The sequence below is a fragment of the Mastomys coucha genome, unplaced genomic scaffold (genome assembly GCF_008632895.1).
Source record: "Mastomys coucha isolate ucsf_1 unplaced genomic scaffold, UCSF_Mcou_1 pScaffold7, whole genome shotgun sequence".
In the NCBI taxonomy this organism is placed as follows: domain Eukaryota; kingdom Metazoa; phylum Chordata; class Mammalia; order Rodentia; family Muridae; genus Mastomys; species Mastomys coucha.
The window spans coordinates 8,766,313-8,780,425 of NW_022196913.1; the positions used below are offsets into that span (position 1 = coordinate 8,766,313).

At 42.9% G+C, this 14,113-nt stretch overlaps 1 protein-coding gene across 11 annotated transcripts in view; it reads right to left on the bottom strand.

Moving 5' to 3' along the window:
- Fbh1 (F-box DNA helicase 1) overlaps positions 1–14,113 on the bottom strand; it is a 39,536-nt gene that overhangs the window by 15,494 nt on the left and 9,929 nt on the right. For 5 of the 11 annotated variants that reach the window (XM_031358186.1, XM_031358193.1, XM_031358185.1 and 2 more), the window contains exons 2-9: positions 12,969–13,124; positions 10,128–10,717; positions 6,693–6,823; positions 6,455–6,590; positions 5,381–5,571; positions 2,705–2,797; positions 2,164–2,258; positions 448–616 (exon numbers count right to left, since the gene is read on the bottom strand). In XM_031358186.1, coding sequence (XP_031214046.1) covers positions 448–616; positions 2,164–2,258; positions 2,705–2,797; positions 5,381–5,571; positions 6,455–6,590; positions 6,693–6,823; positions 10,128–10,652 — 1,340 coding nt within the window. In that variant the 5' untranslated portion in view covers positions 10,653–10,717; positions 12,969–13,124. Of the gene's footprint in view, positions 1–447; positions 617–2,163; positions 2,259–2,704; positions 2,798–5,380; positions 5,572–6,454; positions 6,591–6,692; positions 6,824–10,127; positions 10,718–12,942; positions 13,125–14,113 lie in introns of all 11 variants that reach the window. The other 6 variants (XM_031358190.1, XM_031358192.1, XM_031358189.1 and 3 more) reach the window with 2 other exon arrangements.

Genomic DNA, 14,113 nt, shown 5'->3' on the forward strand with positions numbered 1-14,113 from the left:
GGGGGGTCCCATTCTCCTTCCCCAGGAATGCCTAAAACTCTTCAACATTTTGACAATATTGAATTTCTATGCCTCAATTCCAGAGAAACAAGAATGCTTTGTCAGTGATAGCAATGTGTGAACAAAGTGCTTTGGTCATGTGGAAGTGTGGACCATCTAAGCTCTTCCTCTATCTCCTGCTTGTACATGGAGAGAACAGCTTGGCATTCTCAGTGTAGTGCAGTGAGTGTGACCATGACAACCCTCACATGAAACCAGTAACCACGTAATATGACACACATTTTCTAGTGTAGTGCAGTGAGTGTGACCATGACAACCCTCACATGAAAACAGTAACCATGTGACATGACACACATTTTCTCAGTGTAGTGCAGTGAGTGTGACCATGACAACCGTCACATGAAACCAGTAACCACAAGATGTGACACCAGCACTTTCGATGCTCACTTCCGCCCGACGTGACTGTAGGCCATGGAGTGGAAGGTTTTGCAGATGACATTGCTGGGGAAGACAAGCTCTGCCTGCTTTGCAATGCTCTTGTTGAACGTGACATACAAAAACCTGCTCTGAGACCACTTCTCAGCATACTTGACCAGGGTAGAAGTCTTCCCGGTGCCTGTGGAAGCAGAGGAAAGAATGTGACCCTATGATTATGTAATTATGCACCAGGATCCCTGTTCAGGTCTTTCTAGGGCATATCCATCCTCTGACAAAAGATTAAGACTGATTTCAATATTGATTAAAGCTGTGTCTTGAAAGGAGTGGGAGACCTCACGAAAGATTAAGGCAAGCTGGGTTCTTGATCTCACTGACTTGTCAAGGGTTTGTAAGAACAAAGTAACCACGGTTCCCAGGAGCAAGAATTCAGTAACTGCTAGCTGTTGCTGCACTAGTGGTCATCCGTGTCTCTTAAGCAACAACATCATGCATAGGGGACTCAAGGACTGTCCTGATCCAGCTAATCAACTTCATTTCTCTAACAAATATTTCCTGAGTACTTTTCACATGGTCAGTAGCTATGTGCCAAGCACTGAGAAGTAATAAAAAGATTACAATCTAGTTAGAAACAGACACCAATGCAGGGTAACCCAGACAGTATAAAGAGCACAGGGTATTTAAAAGGAGGAGGAGGAGGAAGAGAGTAGTAGTCATAGAAGTAGTAACTAGAAACAAAACAATCTCATGTGTAAGTGAGAATCTTAGACCATGACTCCTCCTTCCCAGTCTAACAAGGCTGCTCTGAAGATTCTCATGGAGCAGGTAGACTCACAGGTATTACAGAAAAGTACGTGTGCTGGCTACTTTTACTGTATGGTAAACAGGTACAATCAATTAACAGATCAGCTACCTTAAGAATTCAGCAATCTATTTGTGATTCAAATGGCTAAAAAGGCCTTCATCAGGAAGAGACAGAAATGCTGAAAATCATCAACACAGCATGGCACAGAAGGAGAAAAGGGACCGGGAGGGAAGAAGGCATTCTGGAGAGTCAGCATCCAGCTGATTCTGGTCTGCCACTTGCTTTTTTACCTAACGTAAAGCTCTCTGAACATCAATGTCTTATAAAATAAGGCCATCTAAGCAACCTCACAGGATGCTGCAGAGACTAACACTGCAGGTCACTGTAAGTGTTTAATAAATGTCGACAGCAGGAAACCAGAGTAGAAAAACAGCAGGAAGGGATTACAGCTAGAGAAAATAAATGAGCAAAAGTTCAGATAAGACTCTAAAGTCTTCCTGGACACTCTAAGATCAGGGCACAAGTGACTCCATGTTTAGGAAAGCAGGCTGAACCAAAGAGAGGCCTTCAAGATATCACCTATAAACTAAGGAGCTACTGAACACAGTTAAGCAGAGTAATATGACCTGCCTCTCCAGAAGACACTGCCGAATGAGAATATACAATGATGAATGAGGGATTCACCCTACCCCGACAGACTCCATAAAACAATGCCTAGAAACAATTTGCCTAAATAGGAATCCAGTGCAAATAAGCAGTGGTAATGGCTGGCTGCTCTGGGGACTGATTAAAGTCATTCCATAATGGATCAAGGTCAGAGTGCTAAGGGAGGGAGTGGAACAGGACACAGCAGAGTAGGCAGAGGCAACTACATCATGAACCTGACAACAGATACTCCAGGAACCTGACAGGAGCTCCCTTACCTGCAAATGCCATAATTTTTACCACCTGGAGAGGCTCCATCTTATGGTTCAGAATCAGCTGTTGTTCATGTGTTAGTTGGATAGATGTTTTCTTGCTATAATCATTACAGAAGAAAAATTAGAAAAACAGAAAAGAATTAAAAAGCCCAAGGGATGGCCAGTCCAAACACCAAACAAGCAAACTGGATACACAACAGTTGACCCCCAATATGCCCTCCTTAGTGGGCTGAACGTTCTGAAGCGACTGGATAGCTCAATAAATCTACTAAAACCACCAAACTCCAAATGGGTGAAATTTGCACAATGTAAATCATGCCTCAGTAAAGTGGTCAAAGCAAACACCTCTTGTCCTCACATGAGAAGAGTCAAGAAAGGAAGTCAAACCAGTGTGTTCGTGTCTATAATCCCAACACTCAGGAGGCTGGGGCAAGAGGAGTGTGAAGTTTTTGAGTTCTCAAGAACAGCTTGGCCTGCACACTGAGACTTTGTCTCAAAAAGGAATAGAAGAGCAAGCATACACCCACATACAGTACATACATACCCTGGCCAGACAGATGGCTCCTCTGTAACTTTGGAGGCCTGAGTACAGGAATTCTCCTGAAGATATAGGCAATAGAAAATGTTGTAGTGAATCCTAATGGGGGAAAAAAGTAGATTTAGAGACTTCCAAATTTAAGGCATTGTCTATCTCATTTTTCCTTGGATGCATTTCAACTCATTACCATTTCCAAGGAAGAATATTCCTATTACATTTCATTGAAAAAAAAATGCAAAGAAAAAACTTCAGTCTCTGCAGCTGAGAAAGCTATTCTGAGAAATCCCAGTCCAGAGAAACATGCACTGTTGCTATGTGTAATGTCACACGAAGGAGACCAGGACATGCTTTTGAGGGAACAAGAGTATACTATCTGTGACCATAAGAGACAAGCAATTAAAACAGCAGAAGCTGCTGGAAAGCAGGCATAAACACCACTTCTGGTCATATGAACCCTGCTTAAATAATACAGCCTTACTGCCAAATTAAGCCAGCTTTCTGAACCTCAGTTGCTTTTCTACCAAGTTCTTATGCGGTAACATTGGTTTAGAAGCATGAATAACATTCCCCTTTAAAGGTTCCAAAGGAAACCATGGCTATTAAGAGAAGAACATCAAAGACAAGATGTCAGAACAGCCAAAGGAAAACAAAGATGGCAAACTCAGTCAATAGAGGCACAAGACACAAACTCAGTCCACCAGACAACTGCAAAACCGCTCATGTGCATTCTGAGCTCACACTCAGCACCTACAACAGGAACTCCCCATCCAGAGTGAGCAGGGCTGATCTCAGAGCATTGCTCTTTCTGATGAAAAAGATGCATTTAGTAACAATTCAGGGGCTGGACAAACAACCAGATCAACATACCACACTACTATGAACTGAACTGGGCCCCCTTAAAATTAAAAAGCTGAATTCCTAATATCAAACATGACAGTTGGAAGGAAGAAAGGAAGGAAAGAAATTAAGATTCAATGCAATGACAAAGCTATGGCTGTGGCCCACTAGAACTACTGCTTTTACAAGAGACACACTAGCAAGTGCTCTGCATCCCCTGCCCCATCTCTCTTGTTGGGATAGAGAAGGTGACTACCAGAACCCAATCTTCTCTACCTTATTCTTGGACCTCCATCCTCCAAAAGGACAAAAAACCAAATGTCTGTAGTGTAAGCCATCTGGTCTGTGGTACTTTCATGCTGTATACATCTGCTTATGATTGGCACTGTTCTTCATTTGACCATTTGTCTTGGTGGAATCTTACCTAGAGCTTCTTTCCCACGGTCTCAATGCCATGGAGTGGGCTACAACACAAACCAGCTAAGAAACTGAACGCAGCTTGGGAATAAAGCGATAGGACCCTGCTGGAGAACAACGCTCTGTTCTACCTTACCAAGGATGACAGGGTCACTGCTACGTTACCCTCAGGGCTCACTAATCCCAGGGACTACTCTTTTCTTGGAGGAGATGAAACCCTGTGGGTTTCTGCTTCTCTAGGACTGGCTGCAAGATAACTGCCTACCACCCATACTTGGGATTTTTTTTTTATTTTTTATTTTTTTTTTGTTTTTCGAGACAGGGTTTCTCTCTCTGTGTAGTCCTGGCTGTCCTGGAACTCACTCTGTAGACCAGGCTGGCCTCGAACTCAGAAATCCGCCTGCCTCTGCCTCCCAAGTGCTGGGATTAAAGGCGTGCGCCACCACCACCCAAGTTTACTAAAATTTTTTTTTTAAGTAGCTGTCTTCAGACCCAAAAGAAGAGGGCATCAGCTCTCATTACAGATGGTTGTGAGCTACCATGTGGTTGCTGGGATTTGAACTCAGGACCTTTGGAAGAGCAGTCAGTGCTCTTACCCGCTGAGCCATCTCTCCAGCCCCATACTTGGGATTTTAAAGATCTTCCCTCCCCTGGCCCCCAGACATCTTGATAATCTTGCACTAGTCTCTCCCATATTCAAGAATGCCTGCCACACTGGGCCCTTCCTGTGTGTTATAACTCTGGGTCCTTACATTACCTATTCTTTCTCTTCAAATGCTCCTTCCCATAACTCCAAATGGAGGCTCCTCCTTGACATTCACACTTCTGCAAACTCTTTGCTCAGGCCATCCAAAACACTGTCCCCACGTCCCACTCAGAGTTCTGCTCCACTTCCATTACAGCACACGTCATTCCATTCCTTAAAGTGCCCCCTCTCGTGCTTGCTTACGCACTGCCTGTCTTCTTGCACTAGATCAGTTCCTTGATTAGTGTTTCCATAGCAGACTCTCTTTTGCCTGGATACATATTCCTCTGAAACTGACTTCTGCATATGTTATCAATGTCAAGATAACTCTGAATTAGCAACCAACACTCTAGACCTTTCTCACATTAACATAGTCGGTCAGATTCCCATAATCCTATAGTCTACTCCAAAAGTGAACAAAGGAGAAAGAAAATGCTAATGTTTTCCTAGGAAAATGTAGCCAGATGTGAATAAAGTGAAACATTTCACCTTCACCTTTAGCTTCAATGCTGACCCAAGAACATAGAAACTAAGTGAAGAAATCTTAGTTGACTGGCACAATATTTACAAAGCACTTAGAATTACATTTCCACAGCCCAATGCCCTGTGGGAGAGAGGAAGAGCTAGGACAAGTCCAGGCCTTGTTACACTATGTAGTGTCCCCCGTCTTCCAGGATTGTTACCTATTGCTGATGTTAATCCCCTTCTCCCTCATGGCGTAAAGGAGCACAGCTATGCAGTATAAGGTCTCGGTGACATCTGGCATGGTCACTGTGGAGCTGGGTCTCCTGAGGCAGAAGAGCAGATGCTGGATGTCGTTCACACAGCTGGAGAGGAGCACGATGGCTGTCACCAAGGCCCAGACGTTAATGCCCTTCAAAGAGAAGTACAGGATAGGAGGAGAAGACCAGACCCAGCCACAATCAGGACTAGGAAGGAAACCAATGAACATTCCCAGCTTACTTTATTGTGTATCTGTACTAAAACCTTCAATCTTCCTGTCCCTTTCAAATTACCCAGTGTGTCAGCAAGGAGAGCCACCTTGAGGGCTAGAGAGATGGCTCGGTAGTTAAGAGCATTTGCTGTTCATTTAAAAGACTCCAGTTCAGTTCCCAGCACCAACATGGCAGCTCACAATTGCCTGTAACTTCAGTTCCATGGGATCTTCTGACTTCCACAAGCTCCTGCACACACGTGGTGTACAGAGTCTTAGATACACACCCACATTAAAATAATATAAATATATATATTGGTTTTGGGGCTGGGACAGGGTGGTGTTTTTGTTGCTGTTGAGATAGTTTCTCTGTGTAGCCCTGACTGTCCTAAAACTCAATCTGTAGGCTGGTCTTGATCTCAGAGATCCACCTGCCTCTGCCTCTCTGCCTCTCTGCCTCTCTCTCTGGCCCCCTCTCTGCCTCTGCCTCTGCCTCTGCCTCTGCCTCTGCCTCCTGAGTGCAGGTTTATAATTTTTAAAGGGCTATCTTATAAAGTAACCCTATCACTCAAAGTGTTCAAAGGCTAGATAACTAGTATTCAGGAAAACTTCAGAGGTTCCCCAACAGAATGGACTAAATGTTTCTTAAAATTCCTTCTAAATAAAAGAAGCTACAAATAACACTTATTATTTCTCCATAATGCTACTTAAAGATTCAATCAAAAATTTGAAAATAATCTTCAACTAATCTTAATCGCTAACAAAATGAAAAATGATGTCAACATTTCCCAGAGTAGCCCACGAGGCCTCTTGGTTCACATACCCCAGCAGCTGCATAGAGGTCAGGTAGCTGCTGACGCACACACGCCTCAGCCTCCAACAGTAGAGGGTGATCTCTCAGGCTCCACAGTACCCTCTCAGGGTCGACACTTGGGGAGCATTTGTTGGTAGCCGTGAATCTGTAGAATACTCGAGATGAGTCCATAAGGAAGGCAACTATAAGCAAAGATGTATGAGAAAGGATTGAAAACTCTTTCCCAAACAGGAGGAACAACACTCACCGTATGAGGTTCAGCACACATAGGTCCGAATCCTTTTCTATGCCATGGCTCGAGAGAATGCCATCCACTTTGCTGACAGCCTGCTCTTCATTGATCAAGTATCGATGATACAGCTTCTTCCAAGGAATGAACTATGTAGTTGAAAAACAAAATGAAATAACATACATGCCTTGATTCTCAGAAAGACCAGACTGCCTACACAGAACACCTTCTGCCAAGTGAAAAGCAAGTACAGGAGTACTTAATCCTCTCAATCCAAAGCTGGACAGACCAACGAGAAACACTGTAGGAACCTCGGCAGGAAGACAAGAAAACTGGGCCTTGGCTCTAACACAAATGTCCCAGGAGCTGGGGAAAACTGGTGCTTCAGTTTCCTTATCTGAAGCACTGGGTGAGCAAGTTCCAAAAGCTGTACTGACCTTAAGTCAACAAATGTCACATGACAAAAGGAAGGCATTATGGAATGATGATGCTACACAGTGACATTTTCACCAAGATGTGACAGCAGGACAGGTACCACCACGCATCATACACATGCAGTTACACAAAGCAAACACTGACAGAACTGAAGGAAGAAAGATAGCAGGCACGTAAGGAGACGCTGGATTTAAGTAGCACTACAAACTACTAAACCTAACAGATTCATACAGATGGTCCATCTAACAGCAGCAAAATCTATACTCATCCCAGACCACAATCTGTTGGATCATTTATTGGGTCACAAAGTTAGTCAATCGATTAAAATGGCTGAAGTTATACCATGAAGCTTCTCAGTAACAACATGAGGACACTATAAATTAAGGCAGTGGAAAAGCTAAGCTACCCACAACTGAAATCGGGCACTCTTGTTCTAGAGATAAGGTGTCACCATGTAGCTGAAGCTGGTCTTGAACTCAAAATCCTCCTACCACCACCTTCCTAGTACTGGGATACAGGCATGTATCGGTGTATCTGGCTACACGGTGCACCCTTAGAATATCCATGGGTCAAAGAAGAAATCATAAAGCACCTTAAGACAAGTAAAAACAAAGACACACCAAAATAAAACTTACAAGACACTGTAAAGTCAGTGATCAGCAAGCTCACAGGTAAGATGCTTCTTTTAAAACAGAAAGGGATAGAGCATCCAGTAGAGAATCTGTGGTCCAACGTTTGCCTAGAATGTTCAAAGCATAGATTCAATCCCTAGTACTAAAAGAAAAGATCTGAAAAGAACAGACTACCTTCATACCCCAAAGATTAAAAAAAGAAGAAGAAGAAAGAAACTAAAGTCAAAATTATCAGAAGAAAGAAATTACAAAGAGCAGAGCAGATGTGGGCACAAAAGTGCTTGTCTGTAAACAGGCTGAGCAGGCAGAAGCGGGAGGATGGACAATCTGAAGCTACTCTGAGATACACAGGGAGACTGCATACAAATAACAATAACAGTAACAATAACAACAACAAACCCCTCAGCTAGATCAACTAAGAAAAATAAAAGGGACATTAAAATTAATACCACAGAAGTAAAAGAACTACAAGGGGCAAAAATGGATAAATTCCTAGAAACACACATCCTACCACGCCTGAGTAACAGAAACAGAATGACAGAAAGATAATGAGTGAAGAAACAGAATCAAACATCAAAACTTGCATCAGTGAGAAGCTTGGGACCAGATGGCTTCACTGGGGAATCCTACAGAACATTTAACGAACAATCAACACCAGCGTGACTCAGACTCTGCCAAAAGACTGAAGAGGAGGGAAAAGTGCCCAATTCCTTTGGTGAGGCCAGCACTGCCATAACATGAGAACAAGACACAGACGCTACAAGAACCTGTGGGCTGGGGAATAGTGGTGGACTACTGAAAATACCCTGCTATTGCCAATGACCAGAAAGACATCACTGTAACATTTTAGGATAGAAAGACGAGCTTGGATATGGTCCCAAGAAGTCTTTGTAACCAAACCCCTTCCTTATTCCCCACCCCTACATCGCTCAGTGCATACAATAGTTTGCCATTTAGTACATAGACTTAGTGTAAGCAAGCAGGGCTCACAGCTAAACTCATAAAGACATTGTTCTGAAATCAGGAACTAAGACACCATAGCAGCAAGCTATTGACATTTCTCCTGACCTCTTTTGTATTTAGAAGAAAAATTTAGGAGGCTGGAGAGATGGTTCAGCGGGTAAGAGCACTGACTACTCTTCTGAAGGTCCTGAGTTCAAATCCCAGCAACCACATGATGGCTCACAACCACCCATAATGAGATCTGATGCCCTCTTCTGGGGTGTCTGAAGACAGCTACAGTGTACTTACATACAATAAATAAATAAATCTTAAAAAAAAAAAGAGAAAAACTTAGCTTTCCTTTTTTTAGGCTGTATGAAGCTCAGTATATGGATGTCTGAGATTTAAGATATAGAGATTTAGTGTGAAGGCTGTACTCAGCAGCTGTCACTATCCTACAAAATAACATACTAATTGTACCACAAATGCTAGTGTTTTCCACAAGCAAAAGAGAAAGAAAATTCAAGAGTCATGAATATGCCAAGAAAAAGTCCAAAGGAAGCCGGGCGGTGGTGGCGCACGCCTTTAATCCCAGCACTCGGGAGGCAGAGGCAGGTGGATCTCCGAGTTCGAGGCCAGTCTGGTCTACAAAGTGAGTTCCAGGACAGCCAGGGCTATAGAGAGAAACCCTGTCTCGAAAAACCAAAAAAAAAAAAAAAAGTCCAAAGGAGGTGTCAAGACTAAGCTTCCCATAAACAGCATCACGCTGAGAAAACACAAACTCTGAAGAGTGTCAGGACCCAGACAAAATGAGAGAATAATGATAATTCTACAGGGAGCAGATACCTGCCTCCCTGACAGACAGGAGAGTCTTTTCTAGAACGATTAGGCAAAAAAGGAGAGAAGGCAGGAAGACAGGCAGTCACTCTGTCCAGTCTATACACAGAAAATGTGAGTATTAAGTTATCCAAAAGAGGAAACTGAAAGAAGGAATAGAAGAGAACGGGTTACTAAAACCAAATGCAGTACCGTATACTAACAGAGCTATAAAATGCTGAAATGGCAAAGAGGAAGTGATGAACTTCAATGGGACAGGATGGGAAGGCATAGTTTGTACAATAAAGAACAAGCAAGATGGTAAAGGACTTACCTTAATCTAAGTGAGACGGGTGATTACACCACATGGTATTAAACATACGTAGCCTAAGGTCAGAGCACAGCAAATCACGTGCTTCAGATAAAAGCAGATGTGTGAGAAGGAAGGAAAGAAGGGTTCTGGAAGATTTGGTGGGGCAAGCCTGGACAGCCCCAGAAGGCTGCTGGGGAGTCTGGACTTTACTCATGAAGCAAAGGAAACCATCACTTTGAAAAGGTCTTTGCCTCAGAAATCTGCATTAAGTGAAGCTAATCTGCATGTAGTTTGAGGACTGAACACTTAACTTACCAGCGAGTCATTGATTATTTCCCTCCACAGGTGGCACACCAGGCTAAGGTTCCAGTAGAGGTCCTCCACTGGCAGGAAAGCAAAGATGTGCCTCAGGACTTCACTTGGCAGCCTGCAAATGTGGCTGGGCACTTCCTGGCAAGGCAATGTTCCAAGAAGCCCATAGTATGAATCAGGAAGGGGATCAGGACCAATGTCCTCGATGTCTCGGCCAGCTTCTCCTGGCACTGGAGAGCACTGAGACAAACCATCTTCTGCCTCTTGCCTGGCCTCCCTAAGCCTTGCACACGATGGGAACAAACGATGGCGTGGCATCTTCTTAGTGACTCCATCCCACTGGCCACTCTCTGTGGCTTCCTCAAAGGAGTGAGACCGCTTCCTGACAGGCTGAGCAGCTCCTGATGAGCCCAGCCTCACTTCTCCATTATCCACCTGAGGCAGAGGACAACTGCTCTCTGCAGGGAAAATCATATCACCCTCAGAGTCCTGACAGCTGTCCTGACCAACAGAATTGCTTTTGGCCATGTCATTGGTACAATGCTGGTGGCCAGCTAGGAAGAACTCAGAAATATATCTCTGACATCTTCGACCTATAGAGAGAACCCAAAGAACAGAAAGAAAAAATTCAGTGGCTGTTGACCCACTGTAGACCCGAATAATACTATCCAATTATCTATGCTAACAGAGAAAAGAGACACCGGTGGGCTTATGGGTCAAGTAGTTGTATAAATAGCTAATATAAAATTAATCAGACCCATATTTAGCATGAGACAACTGCTGTGTACTGGTCAACACTCTAGCCTGTAAGTACAAATACATATAAGGTCAGATGCTGCACACTGGATACCTGAGTGGGCAGACAGACAAGAAATGGCTGCTCCTATTCATACAGCAGGCACAATGCACCCCCTAGCTTGGTTCCACAACAGCAATTCTAAGTGTGCAGAGAAGAAAGAAACATGCTTTATCAGGTCCAGAGTATCTGATCTTCATCTGACCCTGCAAGTAAGTTTATTTTATTTTTATTTCTAATGGTGAATCTGTCATTTTTAAAACAAAGAGCTGAAATTTTCTCACTTTATTAGCATGATTCCATCTCTTCTCCACATGGACTCAGTCAGTGTTTTCTAAGAACATTTACTTTTGAGAAGACTATGAAATGACATTCTCTGACCTCACCACCTTGAAGACAGAGCCCAAACAACGGTGATCTCAAACATCACTGCAGTATTTTCTTAAAGTATCAATATACAACAATATGTACAGTTCCTTTCTAAAGAGTAAAGCCACATTTTTACTTTGAAAAGAAAGAATGGTTAAGGCCAGAATTAGCCTTTAAATGAATGAATGGACATGAAAATACTGTCATGCTGGTGAATGGAAACATCACTTATAATTGCTTCCACAGCCATTTAAGAGACCAGAGTGTCCTTTAGTTAAGGTCTGGGTGAGTCTGGACGCTTCCTCCTTAGCAAAGCCAGTCACACCCGCAGTGAAAACAGTGCTGTGCACTCAGCCTCAGAAGCCTGAGGGACTAACGAGGCAGGTGAGAGGCTGGCTTACCCACAGACAAGCTAAGCATTAGAACTTGTAATTAAGTCTGAAACAGCCTCACAGAATGGTCACAGTAGTCCCCAAATTGAGAAATATGGATTATGTAGACAAGATTGGATCTGAAATTAGATGTATTAAGAAGAAAAAGGCAATCTAAAATATTTTAAAATATGTATTTGCACAAGAAATTTGTCTGATATAAAGAGGGGTGACAAGAAAAATCAAACTGCTAGAAGCTGACTTTCATGTATTAATAATATCAAAATTGAAAATTAATAACTTGTATTTGATCATTACACACTGTACACTATAAAATTATCACATTGTACTCCATTTATAAGTACAAATATTATGTGCTAATCAATCCTTTATAGTAATAAGGAAACACTTTAATAGGCTCTGAGAAATAGCTGTGACAAGATAGAAGATCGTCATGTTGAAGAATATTAGCTCAATAATACATATCCAGTTGATGTAAGAAAACTGAAACCTGATTACAGAGAAGGCTTATTGAGACAGCCTAGCTGCCGAGGAGCTCGGGAGAAGCTGAGGCAGGAAGATCACAAGTTTACGGCCTGCCTCAGAAGCTTCAGGAGAGCTCCACCTCAAGATAAAGCAGAGAGAGAGCCGGGGTAAAGTTTCCAGTCCAGTGCCAGCCTAGCACACTGGACCAGGGCTTCCATCCCCAGTACTCAGTACAACAACCAAAAAAGAGTGCACTGCAGGATGAACACTTGAAAGGGAAATTCGATCCTGTGGATCTGCTGACAGTGAGTCACAGTGAGTGCCTGCAGAATGAACACTGGCAGTGGCCAGGCCTTTTACTGCTGTGTAATTAGGTACACTGACAGTGGCCAGGCCTTTTACTGCTGTGTAATCAGGTACACTGACAGTGGCCAGGCCTTTTACTGCTGTGTAATTAGGTACACTGACAGTGGCCAGGCCTTTTACTGCTGTGTAATTAGGTACACTGGCAGTGGCCAGGCCTTTTACTGCTGTGTAATTAGGTACACTGACAGTGGGCAGGCCTTTTACTGCTGTGTAATTAGGTACACTGACAGTGGGCAGGCCTTTTACTGCTGTGTAATTACGCACACTCACAGGATTTCTTGGGCTCTAACATTACAGAAGGACAGAATTCCAATGGAAAGCATATAAATAATAAATACAAGTGTCATCCTGTCTAACAAGTCAGGAAAATCAAGCGGTGACATTTACAAACACTTTTATGAAACCGGAAGACATTCAAAGGCACACTAACCACAGATTTTGAAACAGAAGCCGTACCCCTATTCCGTCCTTTTGTTCTGGGTCTAGGATAGAGACCATGGTTAGGGTCTCTGTTTGTCCATCTCTGACTGAAGGGCTGAGCCACAGCCAAATGACTCTGGGCCAAATGCTGGCAGTCGACCACTGTAAGATGTTTTTGCTTAAACCGTCTCACTGTTTTGGAACAGGAAGAAGAAATGGGAGTGTTTGTTAGTTCTTCCCAAACATTGGCTAGCCAGTGAGTTATACTAAAGTTATAGAAAAATACCAAGGACTGGATTTAAAGACCACTATAACCAGCCATTCTTTTCCCCGTGAAATGACTGTGTTAGTTCAATGTCTTAAGTATATCTCTTTTAGCATTTAAGAACATTTATGGCCACCACCTCCCTGAACAAACCCAACTTGTTGAGCTTGTTTAATACTTAGGAGAATTTTTGTTGTTGTTGGGTATTTTTGGCTTGAGTTTTTTTGAGACAGAGTTTCTCTGGGTAGCCTTGGCTGTCCTAGAACTCTCTGTAGACCAGGCTGGCCTCAAACTCACAGAGATCCACCTGCCTCTGCCTCTTGAGTACTAGGATTTAAGGCGTGTGCTGGCACTACACCCCAGCTAGATAGGATAGTTTAAAGCAGCCCTCCCAGATGACATTTTAAGATCCTAAAATTTTTTATCTACTTGAAATGTTTAAACTTATACTTTATAGAAGCTTTGATCATGAAATGTTCAAAAGAAGTTTCCCAGCCTATAAAGATAAACATTGCACACTGGCTCTCATATGTGGCTCCTCCATTTGAACGTTCAGATCTGTGTCTCTCATTCAGAGCCTGTAGAGGTCAGGAAGCTAGAAAGGGCCCAAGAGAGGGAACAGGGAAGAAACTATAAGGGGTGTAGGAATGTGATACAAAAGAAATCACCATTAATGGATAACAGACTTAGCAAGTTTCCCAGCCTTCACTTAAGCCACATTTATACAATAATCATAGAAAATTAAGAGCTGGCTATAGCTTCACTCTAAGAATAAAAACTTGTTATTTTTGTTTGCTTGCTTTTTGTGTGGAGATAGGATCTCACCATGTTGCCTTGGCTGGCCTGAACTCAGACAGCCTCCTATCTGACAAAATGAAAATTTTTACAGCTTACTTTCTATCAATGGAATGAATTA